The sequence below is a fragment of the Lissotriton helveticus genome, chromosome 7 (assembly GCF_964261635.1).
Source record: "Lissotriton helveticus chromosome 7, aLisHel1.1, whole genome shotgun sequence".
NCBI classification, from domain to species: domain Eukaryota; kingdom Metazoa; phylum Chordata; class Amphibia; order Caudata; family Salamandridae; genus Lissotriton; species Lissotriton helveticus.
Window position 1 is genome coordinate 1,115,124,422 of NC_136068.1, and position 17,898 is coordinate 1,115,142,319.

Sequence of the window (17,898 nt, forward strand, 5' to 3'; positions counted from 1 at the left end):
TGCTGACGAGGTTGCGGCTCCCTGTAACGATCTTTGCTTGAGCCCTGCTGACGAGGTCGCGGCTCCCTGTAACCATCTTTGCCTGAGCCCTGCTGACGAGGTCGTGGCTCCTTTAACCATCTTTGCTTGAGCCCTGCTGACGAGGTCGCGGCTCCCTGAATCATCTTTGCTGGAGCCCTGCTGACGAGGTCGTGGCTCCCCAAGAACTAAATGACACTCCGCTCATTACTGCTCGAGCCCTGCTGACCTGGTCGTGGCTCGAGGGTACTCTGGTCCGGCTGGACCGATGGCACTACTAAAACAACGTGGCTCGAGGAGGGTGAGTAGAACGCCCAGTACCATCAACATCTACAGCAGAGTATCCCCCGGCTCGAGGATTGAGAGCTGTGCGCCGGATACGCTGGTACTGGCTCCCGTACTGTGACTGTCCCGCTTTTCACCCCCCCTGCGACCAAGAACATACGAACCCTTGAACTGAATGTAAATATACGACCTTTTTACCCTGCAAGAACGTAATAACTACTGCTTGATAAAGAACTTGTTGTTCAGTACCCAACTGTGTGGTGTCCATTTATAACGCAGTGGCATCCCTGCGCGTACGATCTCAAATGAGAAGTCCCCTTCTGTGAGGGTCTTACGCCTGTGCTCGGCAGCGCTCCTGGGAGAGGTGGGTCCCGGGGTGGTCCGGAGAACGTCCTCTGTACCCCCCTGAGATCGCCCCTTCTAACACGACGGATGCGAGGCTTGTTTCATATAAAATGGGGTGGGTCAAAGTGGAGGTGAGGAGGAAGTGAGGGGACCCCCAGCCTCTTATTCCTGTGTGGTCCTTATTTATGTCCCTTACTCAGCATAGTTTAATGAGCGGGACAAAGGTATCTGAATGCTGGAGAGTAGTCTCAGATGGTGGCGACCTCCAAGAAGGTGATAAATGGAGGTGAAGCAATTTGGTGCTCCTTACGCGGTCACACCCCATAGAGGATGGGGAAACAAGAGATAATCATGGATGTCAACCCCCCCTGCAGGTTGCCAAATACCTTTCTTGGTATGCATGTGCTCCCGCGTTAATCTGTCAGCAACAGCCTGCGTTGTTGCCCTAAAGCATGGGGATAGGATAGGATAGGATAGGATGTGATGGGACACAGCGTGGCATCGCTTTCACTTGGGCTTCCTCACCCATTGCTATTTTCTCTCAAATCTGGGGCATTCACAGCTCTCAGTGGGGGTGAGCAGCCCCATCCCCCCCACGACTGGCAGGGGTAAAATGTGCCTTCTCAGGACAATTCATGAAATTTTTTTTTAGAGCACTGCAGTAACTCCAAACAAACATGAACTGTACTGACAACCACAAAATCATGCCATGCGGTCTAAACCCAGGTGAAGTAAGCAAATATGTAAGTCGACTAAAGTTAAGGTACACTAGCAATCTTTGGTCCAGAGTTTCGACGCAGGGGATATAACATCACATAAACATTGATTCCTTTTTAGGTTTTGCCTGGCGAAAAGATGCGCTCTGCGCATCTTTTTCGCGCAGGCGAAAACCTGATGAGAACTGTAGTGGGGTTTGGGTCGGCCCTCGTCATTTATTGGCTGGCTCCATAAATGGAGCCTAGCCATTGGACGAGGGGCCTGTCCGTCAATGCCGGACCAGATTCGGGGGCGTTCCCGCGATTCTTTGGCTTTTGCCGACGTCACGCGACGTCAGCCGAAAGCCGGGAACGCCCCCGAATCTGGTCCGGCATTGAGCCGGCACCCGCCTTTCTGACCTTCTCAGTTTCTTCCCTCAGGCTCGGACGGGAATAATTATCCCTCCCCTCCACTCCTCTTCACACCCACTCACTCCCCTCCTCCGAATTCCCCTGCCGCCCCCTCCTCCACGCAGCCGATTCTACCCCTTCCCGCCCCTGCCGATTCTACCCCTTCCCGCCCCGTGGGTGGCGCGGCTGGGGGTGGCTATGTCGGGGGTGCCCGCCTTCCACTCCTCCTACGGCTCCTCCCCACTCCTTCCCCGCCCCCGGAGCCCGGACACAGACACAGCGCGGCGGCCGCACTCCACCCGGACCCGGCTCCGGCTCCGGCTCCTGGCCCCCTCACCCTACCGAAACGGCTCCAGCAGGTTTCCGGGGCCCAACACCCCCGTCCAGCAGGTAAGAACGGCACCCCGGGAGGGAGGCGGGGAAGCGGCAGAGTGGCCTACTCGAGGACCCGCCAAACTGATGCGTAGTGACAAACTCTAGTGTAGTCCTCGCTGTAGTAGGCGTCCCGCTTTCGCAAGTAGCTTCTTATAGAAACAAAAACAGAGATCGCGTCCCGGCGCCTCGTAAAGGAAGCTCCCACAGCAGTGTTCTCCGGGGAAATTATACTAACTCGGATTCCTCTCTTAAGGACCGGCCATGCCTTCCAATATACAACGAAGCCCCTCTCTAAGGTGCCCACCTCCACCTTCCAATGGAGTGCAGTTACTTCCGCTTAAACGTTCCGTGTCCTTCTCCATGGCATCCCAACAACTCGCTGCTAAGTGTTTCCGTCCGCCTTCCACGAGCCCCCCTAAATGCCTTCCTTCAAGTTCAAGGAGATGCCAACAACTCTCTTGGAAGTCCCTTCCTTCCAAACGATCCCAACAAAGCTCTCCAAAGTGCCCTTCTCCAAAATCCCAAGCCTTCTCGCTACAGTGCCCTTCTGCAAAATCCCAAGCCACCTCTCTACAGTGCCCTTCTCCAAAATCCCAAGCGCTGTCTCTACAGCGCCGTTCTCCTACGGCTCCGGCTCCTGGCCCCCTCACCCTACCGAAACGGCTCCAGCAGGTTTCCGGGGCCCAACACCCCCGTCCAGCAGGTAAGAACGGCACCCCGGGAGGGAGGCGGGGAAGCGGCAGAGTGGCCTACTCGAGGCCTGGCTGCGGCCTGTTCCGGCCCCCACCAGCACTATTCTTTTCAATGATTAGGAATGAGCGGGGGTCTTTGCACTGAGCCAGGAACAGGTCTCTCCGTTCATACAGAAGTGGGTTAATAACGTAATGAAGGAACTCGCCTGTACCTTAAACTATAACGTCATGCAACAATCAGCAAAGCGGGTCGTAAAATGTCTAGTTTACCTGGCGCCATAGACTTCCTCGGCCTTGTAAGTTGCGTTTTGTTCAGAACGTCGCTTCCCGAAAATGCAGGCTGAAGTATTGAGGGGATGTTTTGGGTTTTGATTTAGTGTAGTGACGTATTCCAGATGGTCCACATTAAGTGCAAAGATCTTTTTGTTTTGTTCAGGCTACTTCAAACATTCCAGGAAAGATATTTGGAGAGTTTCATTTTGTCCCGTGATCGTGCAGTTTTCGTACAATATGCTATGCCTATTTTTCTTTCAGCTGAGTTTGGGTGGCCTGGTGCTGCACTACTCGTACCCTGTGCTTACAGATGGGGCCCACCAGCACTATTCTTTTCAATGATTTTTGCAGAAAGCACGTCCCAGAGTTCAGCAATTTTAACAGAAAGAAATACCACCTAAATATTTTTTTTCTGATGTGATCCTAGTGAAACCCTGTAGTCTAGGGGGAGACCCCTACAGCTCTGCTGGGGCCTACCTGCTCTGCTGGCCGTGGGCTGCGTTGCTATCTTGCTCCTAGGCGGCCTTCTCAGACAAAGCGGGCACTGGCTATTTCCGACTGCCCTTCCTGGTGCCTGTTCTGCGCCTTGTTGCCTACCTACACAGTGGAGACTGTCCGGTCGCTGGATCCCTGGGAGCTGTGCTCAATGGCCCATGACCAGAAATGTACTGCCACTGGACTCTGGCCACGCAGAAAAGCCCCTCCCCACCATCCTTACTTGCCGCACCGCCTGGCCTTCTCCAGTCATTCCTGTGGGGGGGGGGGGGGGGGGCTCGCAGTGTGCGGGGGGGGGCTCGCAGTGTGCGGGGGGGGCTCGCAGTGTGTGGGGGGGGCTTGCAGTGTGTCTGGGGGGGCTCTGTGTGTGTGGGGGGCTCTGTGGGTGTGTGTGTGGAGGGCTCTGTGTGGGTGTTTGTGTGTGGCATTTGCGAGAGATTAAGCTATTGGCATTGTAAATGACAATGCCATTTATTTATGTTAAAAAAACATAAATAAAAATAATGTCAAGAGCAATGCCAATAGCTCTAACTTTAACAAAGGCAAAACCATTGCATTGTAAATGCTTGTTCAATCCAGTGATCTGTTCCGAATCTAACTTGAACTTCTGCTTCCATGAAACATTGTTGATTGTTCGAATTGCATATAAAACAATTGCTGCAGTATCCAGTTGTGAGATAAACAATGTGCATGTTAACAAAACTAAATGCAATATGTGTTGCAAATAAATACATGTGCACTTGAATGTATTTATGAAATGCAATGGAGGATAGGTAAGCATGTAAACTGTGAAGCCAATAGTGAATACGAGTGAACAAAGTTTGGCAACAGTTACATAAAATTATGCAGGAAGATCTATAGAGCTGTTGAAGTGTCCTCGTGGTTTACCAACTCTGTTTCCAGCTGAAAACAAGCATTGAAAATACAATAGGTTTCGCCCTTGTTTAAGTTAAAGCAATTCTGTTTGTAATTAGGTTGATTTTTAGCTTTGATTTTATTAGTGTCTTTCAAACGTTCATGTACATAACTTGAATATGTATGCATATATGTATGCATGCATTTATATTTGTATCTGCAGATCATATATATGTTTATATATGTATGTATATACATACACATACATTATATATATATATATATATATATATATATATATATATATATATACGCATATACATATATATGTGCGTATGTGTGCCCGTAGAGAGCGGCAGAGAGAGTGAGCGGCAGAGAGAGTGAGCGGCAGAGAGAGTGAGCGGCAGAGAGAGTGAGCAGTAGAGAGTACTAGTAGAGTACTAATAGAGAGAATATTAGGGTAAATAGTAGAGTGAGCAGTAGAGTGTGAGCAGTATAGAGTCAGTCTCAGACACAGTAGTGTGTGTAGTAGAGTGTGTGTAGTATAGTGTCCGTCTCTCACACAGTCTCACACACACATACAGTGTCTCTCGCACACATACAGTGTCTCGCACACACAGCGTCTGTGTCTCTCACACATGCAGTGTCTCTCACACATGCAGTGTCTCTCACACATGCTGTGTCTCTCACACATGCTACATGCAGTGTCTCTCACACATGCTGTGTCTCTCACACATGCTGTGTCTCTCACACATGCTGTGTCTCTCACACATGCTGTGTCTCTCACACATGCTGTGTCTCTCACACATGCTGTGTCTCTCACACATGCTGTGTCTCTCACACATGCAGTGTCTCTCACACATGCAGTGTCTCACACATGCAGTGTCTCTCACACACTCAGTGCCTATCGCGCACACGCAGTGCCTATCGCGCACACGCAGTGCCTATCGCGCACACGCAGTGCCTATCGCGCACACGCAGTGCCTATCGCGCACACTCGCAGTGCCTATCGCGCACACTCGCAGTGCCTATCGCGCACACTCGCAGTGCCTATCACGCACACTCGCAGTGCCTATCGCGCACACTCGCAGTGCCTATCGCGCACACTCGCAGTGCCTATCGCGCACACTCGCAGTGTCTCGCGCACACTCGCAGTGTCTCGCGCAGTGTCTCGCGCACACGCGCAGTCTCGCGCACACGCGCAGTGTCTCGCGCACACGCGCAGTGTCTCGCGCACACGCGCAGTGTCTCGCGCACACGCGCAGTGTCTCGCGCACACGCGCAGTGTCTCGCGCACACGCGCAGTGTCTCGCGCACACGCGCAGTGTCTCGCGCACACGCGCAGTGTCTCGCGCACACGCGCAGTGTCTCGCACACACACACGCAGTGTCTCGCACACACACACGCAGTGTCTCGCACACACACACGCAGTGTCTCGCACACACACACGCAGTGTCTCGCACACACACACGCAGTGTCTCGCACACACACACGCAGTGTCTCGCACACACACACGCAGTGTCTCGCACACACACACGCAGTGTCTCGCACACACACACGCAGTGTCTCGCACACACACACGCAGTGTCTCACACATGCTGTGTTTCTCACACATGCTGTGTTTCTCACACACGCAGTGTCTCTCACACACGCAGTGTCTCTCACACACGCAGTGTCTCTCACACACGCAGTGTCTCTCACACACGCAGTGTCTCTCACACACGCAGTGTCTCTCACACACGCAGTGTCTCTCTCACACACGCAGTGTCTCTCACACACACGCAGTGTCTCTCACACACACGCAGTGTCTCACACACACACGCTGTTTCTCACACACGCTGTTTCTCACACATGCTGTTTCTCACACATGCTGTTTCTCACACATGCTGTGTTTCTCACACATGCTGTGTTTCTCACACATGCTGTGTCTCTCACACACGCAGTGTCTCTCACACACGCAGTGTCTCTCACACACGCAGTGTCTCTCACACACGCAGTGTCTCTCACACACGCAGTGTCTCTCACACACGCAGTGTCTCTCACACACACGCAGTGTCTCTCACACACACGCAGTGTCTCGCACACACACACGCAGTGTCTCGCACACACACACGCAGTGTCTCGCACACACACACGCAGTGTCTCGCACACACACACGCAGTGTCTCGCACACACACACGCAGTGTCTCGCACACACACACGCAGTGTCTCGCACACACACACGCAGTGTCTCGCACACACACACGCAGTGTCTCGCACACACACACGCAGTGTCTCGCACACACACACGCAGTGTCTCACACACACACACGCAGTGTCTCACACACACACACGCAGTGTCTCACACACACACACGCAGTGTCTCACACACGCAGTGTCTCTCACACACGCAGTGTCTCTCACACATGCAGTGTCTCTCACACACGCAGTGTCTCTCACACACGCAGTGTCTCTCACACACGCAGTGTCTCTCACACACGCAGTGTCTCTCACACACGCAGTGTCTCTCACACACGCAGTGTCTCACACACATGCTGTTTCTCACACATGCTGTTTCTCACACATGCTGTTTCTCACACATGCTGTTTCTCACACATGCTGTTTCTCACACATGCTGTTTCTCACACATGCTGTGTTTCTCACACATGCTGTGTCTCTCACACACACAGTGTCTCTCACACACGCAGTGTCTCTCACACACGCAGTGTCTCACTCACACACGCAGTGTCTCACACACACACGCAGTGTCTCACACACACACGCAGTGTCTCACACACACACGCAGTGTCTCACACACACACGCAGTGTCTCACACACACACGCAGTGTCTCACACACACACACGCAGTGTCTCACACACACACACGCAGTGTCTCACACACACACGCAGTGTCTCACACACACACGCAGTGTCTCACACACACACGCAGTGTCTCACACACACACGCAGTGTCTCACACACACACGCAGTGTCTCACACACACACGCAGTGTCTCACACACACACGCAGTGTCTCACACACACACGCAGTGTCTCACACACACACACACACACGCAGTGTCTCACACACACACACACACGCAGTGTCTCACACACACACACGCAGTGTCTCACACACACACGCAGTGTCTCACACACACACGCAGTGTCTCACACACACACGCAGTGTCTCACACACACGCAGTGTCTCACACACACGCAGTGTCTCACACACACACACGCAGTGTCTCACACACACACACGCAGTGTCTCACACACACACACACGCAGTGTCTCACACACACACACACGCAGTGTCTCACACACACACACACGCAGTGTCTCACACACACACACACGCAGTGTCTCACACACACACAGTGTCTCACACACACACGCAGTGTCTCACACACACACGCAGTGTCTCACACACACACGCAGTGTCTCACACACGCACATAGTGTCTCACACGCACACGCAGTGTCTCACACACGCACATAGTGTCTCACCCACAGTGTCTCACCCACAGTGTCTCACCCACAGTGTCTCACCCACAGTGTCTCACCCACACAGTGTCTCACCCACAGTGTCTCACACTTACACATAGCGCACAGTCTCGCGCGCACAGAGGCGCGCGCTCTCTCTCTCTCGTGCTCTCTCTGTCTCTCTCTCACACGCAGTGTCTCGCTCTCACACACGCAGCGTCTCGCTCTCACACACGCAGCGTCTCGCTCTCACACGCAGTGTCTCGCTCTCACACACACGCAGCGTCTCTCTCTCTCTCACACAGTCTCTCTCTCTCACACACACGCAGTGTCTCTCTCTCTCTCAAGCACTCTCACACATGCAGTGTCTCTCTCTCACACACATGCAGTGTCTCTCTCACACACACATGCAGTGTCTCTCTCTCTCACACACACGCAGTGTCTCTCTCTCACACACACGCAGTGTCTCTCTCTCACACACACGCAGTGTCTCTCTCACACACACGCAGTGTCTCTCTCTCACACACACGCAGCGTCTCTCTCTCTCACACACGCAGCGTCTCTCTCTCTCTCACACGCAGTGTCTCGCTCTCACACGCAGTGTCTCGCTCTCACACACGCAGCGTCTCGCTCTCTCTCTCACAGTGTCTCTCTCTCACACGCAGTGTCTCGCTCTCACACACACGCAGCGTCTCTCTCTCTCTCACACAGTCTCTCTCTCTCACACACACGCAGTGTCTCTCTCTCTCTCAAGCACTCTCTCACACATGCAGTGTCTCTCTCTCACACACACGCAGTGTCTCTCTCTCTCACACACACGCAGTGTCTCTCTCTCTCACACACACGCAGTGTCTCTCTCTCACACACACGCAGTGTCTCTCTCTCACACACACGCAGTGTCTCTCTCTCTCACACACGCAGTGTCTCTCTCTCACACACACGCAGTGTCTCTCTCTCACACACACGCAGTGTCTCTCTCTCTCACACACGCAGTGTCTCTCTCTCACACACACGCAGTGTCTCTCTCTCACACACACGCAGTGTCTCTCTCTCTCACACACGCAGCGTCTCTCTCTCTCTCTCACACAGTCTCTCTCTCACACGCAGTGTCTCGCTCTCACACACGCAGCGTCTCGCTCTCTCTCTCACAGTGTCTCTCTCTCACACGCAGTGTCTCGCTCTCACACACACGCAGCGTCTCTCTCTCTCACACAGTCTCTCTCTCTCACACACACGCAGTGTCTCTCTCTCTCTCTCAAGCACTCTCTCACACATGCAGTGTCTCTCTCTCACACACATGCAGTGTCTCTCTCTCACACACACACGCAGTGTCTCTCTCTCTCTCTCACACACACGCAGTGTCTCTCTCTCACACACACGCAGTGTCTCTCTCTCACACACACGCAGTGTCTCTCTCTCTCACACACGCAGTGTCTCTCTCTCTCTCACACTCAGTGTCTCTCTCACACAGTGTCTCTCTTTCTCTCTCACAGTCTCTCTCACTCAGTGTCTCTCACACAGTGTCTCTCTCACAGTCTCTCTCACAGTCTCTCTCACAGTCTCTCTCACAGTCTCTCTCACAGTCTCTCTCACAGTCTCTCTCACAGTCTCTCTCTCAGTGTCTCTCTCACACAGTGTCTCTCTCACACAGTGTCTCTCTCACACAGTGTCTCTCTCACACAGTGTCTCTCTCACACAGTGTCTCTCTCACACAGTGTCTCTCTCACACAGTGTCTCTCTCACACAGTGTCTCTCTCACACAGTGTCTCTCTCACACAGTGTCTCTCACACAGTGTCTCTCTCACACAGTGTCTCTCTCACACAGTGTCTCTCTCTCACACAGTGTCTCTCTCTCACACAGTGTCTCTCTCTCACACAGTGTCTCTCTCTCACACAGTGTCTCTCTCTCACACAGTGTCTCTCTCTCACACAGTGTCTCTCTCTCACACAGTGTCTCTCTCTCACACAGTGTCTCTCTCTCACACAGTGTCTCTCTCTCACACAGTGTCTCTCTCTCACACAGTGTCTCTCTCTCACACAGTGTCTCTCTCTCACACAGTGTCTCTCTCTCACACAGTGTCTCTCTCTCTCACAGTGTCTCTCTCTCTCACAGTGTCTCTCTCTCTCACAGTGTCTCTCTCTCTCACAGTGTCTCTCTCTCTCACAGTGTCTCTCTCTCTCACAGTGTCTCTCTCTCTCACAGTGTCTCTCTCTCACACAGTGTCTCTCTCTCACACAGTGTCTCTCTCTCACACAGTGTCTCTCTCTCACACAGTGTCTCTCTCTCACACAGTGTCTCTCTCTCACACAGTGTCTCTCTCTCACACAGTGTCTCTCTCTCACACAGTGTCTCTCTCTCACACAGTGTCTCTCTCTCACACAGTGTCTCTCTCTCACACAGTGTCTCTCTCTCACACAGTGTCTCTCTCTCACACAGTGTCTCTCTCTCACACAGTGTCTCTCTCTCACACAGTGTCTCTCTCTCACACAGTGTCTCTCTCTCACACAGTGTCTCTCTCTCACACAGTGTCTCTCTCTCACACAGTGTCTCTCTCACTCACAGTGTCTCTCTCACTCACAGTGTCTCTCACAGTGCCTCTCTCACACACAGTGCCTCTCTCACACAGTGCCTCTCTCACACAGTGCCTCTCTCACACAGTGCCTCTCTCACACAGTGCCTCTCTCACACAGTGCCTCTCTCACACAGTGCCTCTCTCACACAGTGCCTCTCTCACACAGTGTCTCTCTCACACAGTGTCTCTCTCACAGTGTCTCTCTCACACAGTGTCTCTCTCACACAGTGTCTCTCTCACACAGTGTCTCTCTCACACAGTGTCTCTCTCACACAGTGTCTCTCTCTCGCCGTGTCTCTCTCTCGCCGTGTCTCTCTCTCGCCGTGTCTCTCTCTCGCCGTGTCTCTCTCTCGCCGTGTCTCTCTCTCGCCGTGTCTCTCTCTCGCCGTGTCTCTCTCTCGCCGTGTCTCTCTCTCGCCGTGTCTCTCTCTCGCCGTGTCTCTCTCTCGCCGTGTCTCTCTCTCGCCGTGTCTCTCTCTCGCCGTGTCTCTCTCTCGCCGTGTCTCTCTCTCGCCGTGTCTCTCTCTCGCCGTGTCTCTCTCTCGCCGTGTCTCTCTCTCGCCGTGTCTCTCTCTCGCCGTGTCTCTCTCTCGCCGTGTCTCTCTCTCGCCGTGTCTCTCTCTCGCCGTGTCTCTCTCTCGCCGTGTCTCTCTCTCGCCGTGTCTCTCTCTCGCCGTGTCTCTCTCTCGCCGTGTCTCTCTCTCGCCGTGTCTCTCTCTCGCCGTGTCTCTCTCTCGCCGTGTCTCTCTCTCGCCGTGTCTCTCTCTCGCCGTGTCTCTCTCTCGCCGTGTCTCTCTCTCGCCGTGTCTCTCTCTCGCCGTGTCTCTCTCTCGCCGTGTCTCTCTCTCGCCGTGTCTCTCTCTCGCCGTGTCTCTCTCTCGCCGTGTCTCTCTCTCGCCGTGTCTCTCTCTCGCCGTGTCTCTCTCTCGCCGTGTCTCTCTCTCGCCGTGTCTCTCTCTCGCCGTGTCTCTCTCTCGCCGTGTCTCTCTCTCGCCGTGTCTCTCTCTCGCCGTGTCTCTCTCTCGCCGTGTCTCTCTCTCGCCGTGTCTCTCTCTCGCCGTGTCTCTCTCTCGCCGTGTCTCTCTCTCGCCGTGTCTCTCTCTCGCCGTGTCTCTCTCTCGCCGTGTCTCTCTCTCGCCGTGTCTCTCTCTCGCCGTGTCTCTCTCTCGCCGTGTCTCTCTCTCGCCGTGTCTCTCTCTCGCCGTGTCTCTCTCTCGCCGTGTCTCTCTCTCGCCGTGTCTCTCTCTCGCCGTGTCTCTCTCTCGCCGTGTCTCTCTCTCGCCGTGTCTCTCTCTCGCCGTGTCTCTCTCTCGCCGTGTCTCTCTCTCGCCGTGTCTCTCTCTCGCCGTGTCTCTCTCTCGCCGTGTCTCTCTCTCGCCGTGTCTCTCTCTCGCCGTGTCTCTCTCTCGCCGTGTCTCTCTCTCGCCGTGTCTCTCTCTCGCCGTGTCTCTCTCTCGCCGTGTCTCTCTCTCGCCGTGTCTCTCTCTCGCCGTGTCTCTCTCTCGCCGTGTCTCTCTCTCGCCGTGTCTCTCTCTCGCCGTGTCTCTCTCTCGCCGTGTCTCTCTCTCGCCGTGTCTCTCTCTCGCCGTGTCTCTCTCTCGCCGTGTCTCTCTCTCGCCGTGTCTCTCTCTCGCCGTGTCTCTCTCTCGCCGTGTCTCTCTCTCGCCGTGTCTCTCTCTCGCCGTGTCTCTCTCTCGCCGTGTCTCTCTCTCACGCCGTGTCTCTCTCACGCCGTGTCTCTCTCACGCCGTGTCTCTCTCTCTGTGTCTCTCTCTCTGTGTCTCTCTCTCTCTCTCAGTGTCTCTCTCTCTCTCTCTCAGTGTCTCTCTCTCTCTCTCTCAGTGTCTCTCTCTCTCTCTCTCAGTGTCTCTCTCTCTCTCAGTGTCTCTCTCTCTCTCTCAGTGTCTCTCTCACTCTCTCACTCAGTGTCTCTCTCACTCTCTCACTCAGTGTCTCTCTCACTCTCTCACTCAGTGTCTCTCTCTCACGCAGTGTCTCTCTCACTCTCTCACTCAGTGTCTCTCTCACTCTCTCACTCAGTGTCTCTCTCTCACTCAGTGTCTCTCTCTCTCTGTGTCTCTCTCTCTCTCTCAGTGTCTCTCTCTCTCTCTCAGTGTCTCTCTCTCTCTCTCAGTGTCTCTCTCTCTCTCTCAGTGTCTCTCTCTCTCTCTCAGTGTCTCTCTCTCTCTCTCAGTGTCTCTCTCTCTCTCAGTGTCTCTCTCTCATGCAGTGTCTCTCTCACTCTCTCACTCAGTGTCTCTCTCTCACTCAGTGTCTCTCTCTCTCTGTGTCTCTCTCTCTCTCTCTGTGTCTCTCTCTCTCTCTCAGTGTCTCTCTCTCTCTCTCAGTGTCTCTCTCTCTCTCTCAGTGTCTCTCTCTCTCTCTCAGTGTCTCTCTCTCTCTCTCAGTGTCTCTCTCTCTCTCTCAGTGTCTCTCTCTCTCTCTCAGTGTCTCTCTCTCTCTCTCAGTGTCTCTCTCTCTCTCTCAGTGTCTCTCTCTCTCTCTCAGTGTCTCTCTCTCTCTCAGTGTCTCTCTCTCACGCAGTGTCTCTCTCACTCTCTCACTCAGTGTCTCTCTCTCACTCAGTGTCTCTCTCTCTCTGTGTCTCTCTCTCTCTCTCTGTGTCTCTCTCTCTCTCTCAGTGTCTCTCTCTCTCTCTCAGTGTCTCTCTCTCTCTCTCAGTGTCTCTCTCTCTCTCTCAGTGTCTCTCTCTCTCTCTCAGTGTCTCTCTCTCTCTCAGTGTCTCTCTCTCACGCAGTGTCTCTCTCACTCTCTCACTCAGTGTCTCTCTCTCTCTCAGTGTCTCTCTCTCTGTGTCTCTCTCTCACGCAGTGTCTCTCTCACTCTCTCACTCAGTGTCTCTCTCTCACTCAGTGTCTCTCTCACACTCCGTGTCTCTCTCACACTCCGTGTCTCTCTCACACTCCGTGTCTCTCTCACACTCCGTGTCTCTCTCACACTCCGTGTCTCTCTCTCACTCCGTGTCTCTCTCACACTCCGTGTCTCTCTCACACTCAGTGTCTCTCTCTCACTCAGTGTCTCTCTCAGTGTCTCTCTGTGTCTCTCTCACACACATTGTCTCTGTCTCTCTCTCTCACACACATTGTCTCACACACACACACACAGTGTCTCTCACACACACAGTGTCTCTCACACACACAGTGTCTCACACACACACACAGTGTCTCTCACACACACACAGTGTCTCACACACACACAGTGTCTCTCACACACACACAGTGTCTCTCACACACACACAGTGTCTCTCACACACACACAGTGTCTCTCACACACAGTGTCTCTCACACACAGTGTCTCTCACACACACACAGTGTCTCTCACACACACACACAGTGTCTCTCACACACACAGTGTCTCTCACACACACAGTGTCTCTCACACACACACACAGTGGCTCTCACACACACAGTCTGTCTCTCTCTCTCTCTCTCTCTGTGTCTCTCTCTCGCACAGTGTCTCTCTCTCTCACACACACAGTGTCTCTCTCTTTTTCTCTCTCACACAGTGTCTCTCTCACAGTGTCTCTCTCTGTGTCTCTCTCTCTGTGTCTCTCTCTCTGTGTCTCTCTCTCTGTGTCTCTCTCTCAGTGTCTCTCTCTGTGTCTCTCTCTCAGTGTCTCTCTCTCAGTGTCTCTCTCTGTGTCTCTCTCTCAGTCTCTCGCAGTGTCTCTCGCAGTGTCTCTCTCACGCAGTGTCTCTCTCACGCAGTGTCTCTCTCACGCAGTGTCTCTCTCACGCAGTGTCTCTCTCACGCAGTCTCTCTCTCACGCAGTCTCTCTCTCTCGCAGTCTCTCTCTCTCGCAGTCTCTCTCTCTCGCAGTCTCTCTCTCTCGCAGTCTCTCTCTCTCGCAGTCTCTCTCTCTCGCAGTCTCTCTCTCTCGCAGTCTCTCTCTCTCGCAGTCTCTCTCTCTCGCAGTCTCTCTCTCTCGCAGTCTCTCTCTCTCGCAGTCTCTCTCTCTCGCAGTGTCTCTCACGCAGTGTCTCTCACGCAGTGTCTCTCTCACGCAGTGTCTCTCTCACGCAGTGTCTCTCTCACGCAGTGTCTCTCTCACGCAGTGTCTCTCTCACGCAGTGTCTCTCTCACGCAGTGTCTCTCTCACGCAGTGTCTCTCTCTCTCACACACACACAGTCTCTCTCTTTCTCTCTCTCACACAGTCTCTCACACACAGTGTCTCTGTCTCTCTCTCACACACAGTCTCTCACACACAGTGTCTGTCTCTCTCTCACACACATTGTCTCTGTCTCTCACACACACACAGTGGCTCTCACACACACAGTGGCTCTCACACACACACAGTGGCTCTCACACACACACAGTGGCTCTCACACACACACAGTGGCTCTCACACACACACAGTGGCTCTCACACACACACAGTGGCTCTCACACACACACAGTGGCTCTCACACACACACAGTGGCTCACCCACAAGCAGCCTCACACACAGCCTTGCAGTGTCACACAGTGTCTCACACACCCACAGTGTCTCTCACACACACACACACACACACACACACACACACACACACATACAACTCTCTGCTCTTGTCCCCCCACACCCTATACCTTCTGTTCCTACCCTGCCCGATCTCCAGCCTTGCCCCCTCCCCGGATCTCTCGCTGCCTGGTGCCAGCCTTCCTTCACTGCCAGCCCCCCCTCCCTCCCCAGCAGCACCGCCAGGCAGCCCTCGGTGCGAGCAACGAGGGGCGGGGCGCGCAGCCCAGACATGAATACAAGCCCCCACCCAACACCCCTCCAATGCGAGACGCGAGAGTGGGGGGCGGGGGTGAGGGTGAGGGAAGCGTTGCGCTGGAGTTGTGAAGACAGGAGGAAAGGCAATGCTGAGAGAGCGCTCTCCTCCCTCCCTGCATCAGAAGCCGTATGGGCTCGCCTTTAACGTACACTTTTCTCTTCTACAGACGGCCAACTTGGATGGGCTCGTCTGCCTTCCTTCTGCCTCAAAATGCTTGTTATCTTTATGGGGCCATGTGGCCCATAAAGATAAGGAACCTTTTGTGGCAGAAGGAAGGCAGACGACCCAGTCCAAGTGGGCCATCTGTAAAAGAGAAAAGTGTACGTCACGAACACCTCTTTCCCAATGGATGGCCACCGTTTAGCCTAAACGATGACGCTGTCCAATGGGAAAGAGGGCGGGGCTTAAAGCCCGCTAGTGAATCACTCAAGATCATAGGATCTCACCAGCGAGACTGTGCATGCGCAGGCGAAACCTAAAAATCTTGCATTCACTTTATTAATGGGACATTGTGATTTCAAGATAGATCGAACCCATATATCATTTACATTTTGATATAATTTTACCAGGTTTATCCCTGCCCCAATTGACTAATTTGTTCTTAAAATTTTCTCCAACTGTATTAAATGCAGAAGACAAGTCTGTGTAATACACTTTTTACGATACACCTCTTCACCGCTTTCTATGACGTTCACATTATAGCTGCACGTTGTCTATTGTGAAACCAGGAATTCAAAATTCAGTTTGCTTTAAATTGAAGTGAGAAGTTTCATTTATCCTTGTCAAAAAGGACATTTGGCCGTATTTTTGTAAATAGTTTATCCTCGCAACCCCAGTTCAAAGAAAATGCATTCACTTCCATTACAGGCAGTATGCTTCTATAGTTTGTGCACAGTCCAACTCTAGTCTAAGTAGATTATGCTCTTGCTGTGTTGAAACACGTTTTTGCATGCTACAAGTTTGAGCTCTACTGATAAGTTTGCGTAATTTTGCTTGTGATAGCCTCATTCCTATTCCTTCTCTTTTAGTCCCCTGCAAGTGATAGCAGTCCTAGCAGCATCAACAGCCCAGACACAGCAAGTGGTCCAGATACCAGCTTTAACCAGAGCCAAGCAGGATGCAGCCCCAGCACACCCCAGTCTGTCTCTTTCCACGAGCCATCAGCACTAGGCCAAGGACCTTACTTCCACATCAACCAGATCTTGAAGGAGGCCCACTTCTGCAGCCTGCAGCATCGTGGCAGTCCTTCTACATGAGGAGCCAGAAGTTCTTTGCCTTCTATGAAGGGACAGCACTGTGTTGATATGACCTTTCAACGTAAAATGTTAAAATTGCACAATCTCTGCCTGTTGGCTTTCAATCAACATTTAAAAAACAGGGTTAACAGGCAGTTTAACTGCACTATTTCTTTTTCAGATGGGCTTGAAGGAACTCTTTTATAACCATTGTTTTGGGGTGCAGGGAATAAAGGCGGCTCATGTGCCTCATGTCCAGTGAACATTGGAAGAATTAGATTGTGTATTTTAGAATGTTTGATTCCGGCTAAAACAGTCTATAAATTTAGCCATTTAAGCGCTTATTTTAAAATTCAACTTCTCTGAAGATTTTTTTTCTTAAAGTAGACCATTTTGGGGGGTGGGACCTGTTTAAATAAATTCACTTTGTCTGAAAAATTTTAGACGTTTAATAGGATTTATTGAGAAGCAAGATGCCCCTTTGTAAATGGTGCTTAGCTCACAGTTTTCAAAATAGACCATAAAGACCTGCCTGTTTTTTTAATTATTATAAAGCAGCTGTGCTATACTGACTCCTAAATGAAAGAAGTTACATTAAAGTTCTGATGAAAAGCTTCAAAAAGCCAGTGAATGTGACTCATAAATTGACTAGCCTATCTGCATGGCATTAATCATGTGATATCACTAATTAAACCACTGGTTGCATTATTGATGTCAAGTATATACAGGGCACCGCCAACAACCTCTCTTTTTAAACTCCAATATGAACGGAATTCTTTAAACACATTGTAAGATCAATTGCACAATTTAGTAGTACTTTGCTACTGTTCTACATATTTCATCCCTGATGTGATCTGTAGTAGATGATTAGAAACGGATATAAAATAAGCAAAGGGATTCCTTCTCATTTGGATATTTTTTTCTCTTCTCAATTCGACCGTCAATTTTTTTTGCTAAAAGTAAATCAAAGAATTGCTCAATTTGGATACAGTTAAACAATTTGTTGAAAGGTAAAACAAAAAGTTTCTTAGCCAGATAAAGGGGCTAACACGGAGCACAAATGGCCAAACCAGCATCTCAGGAAGGAGAATCAACTAGATAATAGAAAAGATAAATGGAGGAGACGCCACGCGAGTTTCATTTAATCTTTTAACCCCAGTCTACTCCTCTAGTTGGGCAGGATATGTATTGTATTGTAATTGCATTTATTCCAGTATTGGAACATTCATAGATTCCATTGCTTGCATCATTCCCCGTCGTCGGGATGGGAATCCCTGGTAAATAAAAAATACCATAAAAATAGGTACAAAAAGAAAAAAAAAAGGCCTAGGCCTCATCTCATTTGTAGCCTATCTACCTCTTTTTGTAAAAAGAGACCAAATAAAATGAACAGCCAATCAGAACAGCC

At 51.8% G+C, this 17,898-nt stretch overlaps 1 protein-coding gene across 4 annotated transcripts in view; it reads left to right on the forward strand.

Moving 5' to 3' along the window:
- VCF1 (VCP nuclear cofactor family member 1) overlaps positions 1–17,112 on the forward strand; it is a 71,808-nt gene extending 54,696 nt beyond the window's left edge. For all 4 annotated transcript variants that reach the window (XM_078654268.1, XM_078654271.1, XM_078654270.1 and 1 more), the window contains exon 3: positions 16,284–17,112. In XM_078654268.1, the coding sequence (XP_078510394.1) occupies positions 16,284–16,511 (228 nt within the window). In that variant the 3' untranslated portion in view covers positions 16,512–17,112. The remainder of the gene's footprint in view (positions 1–16,283) is intronic.
- The last annotated feature ends 786 nt before the right edge of the window (positions 17,113–17,898 follow it).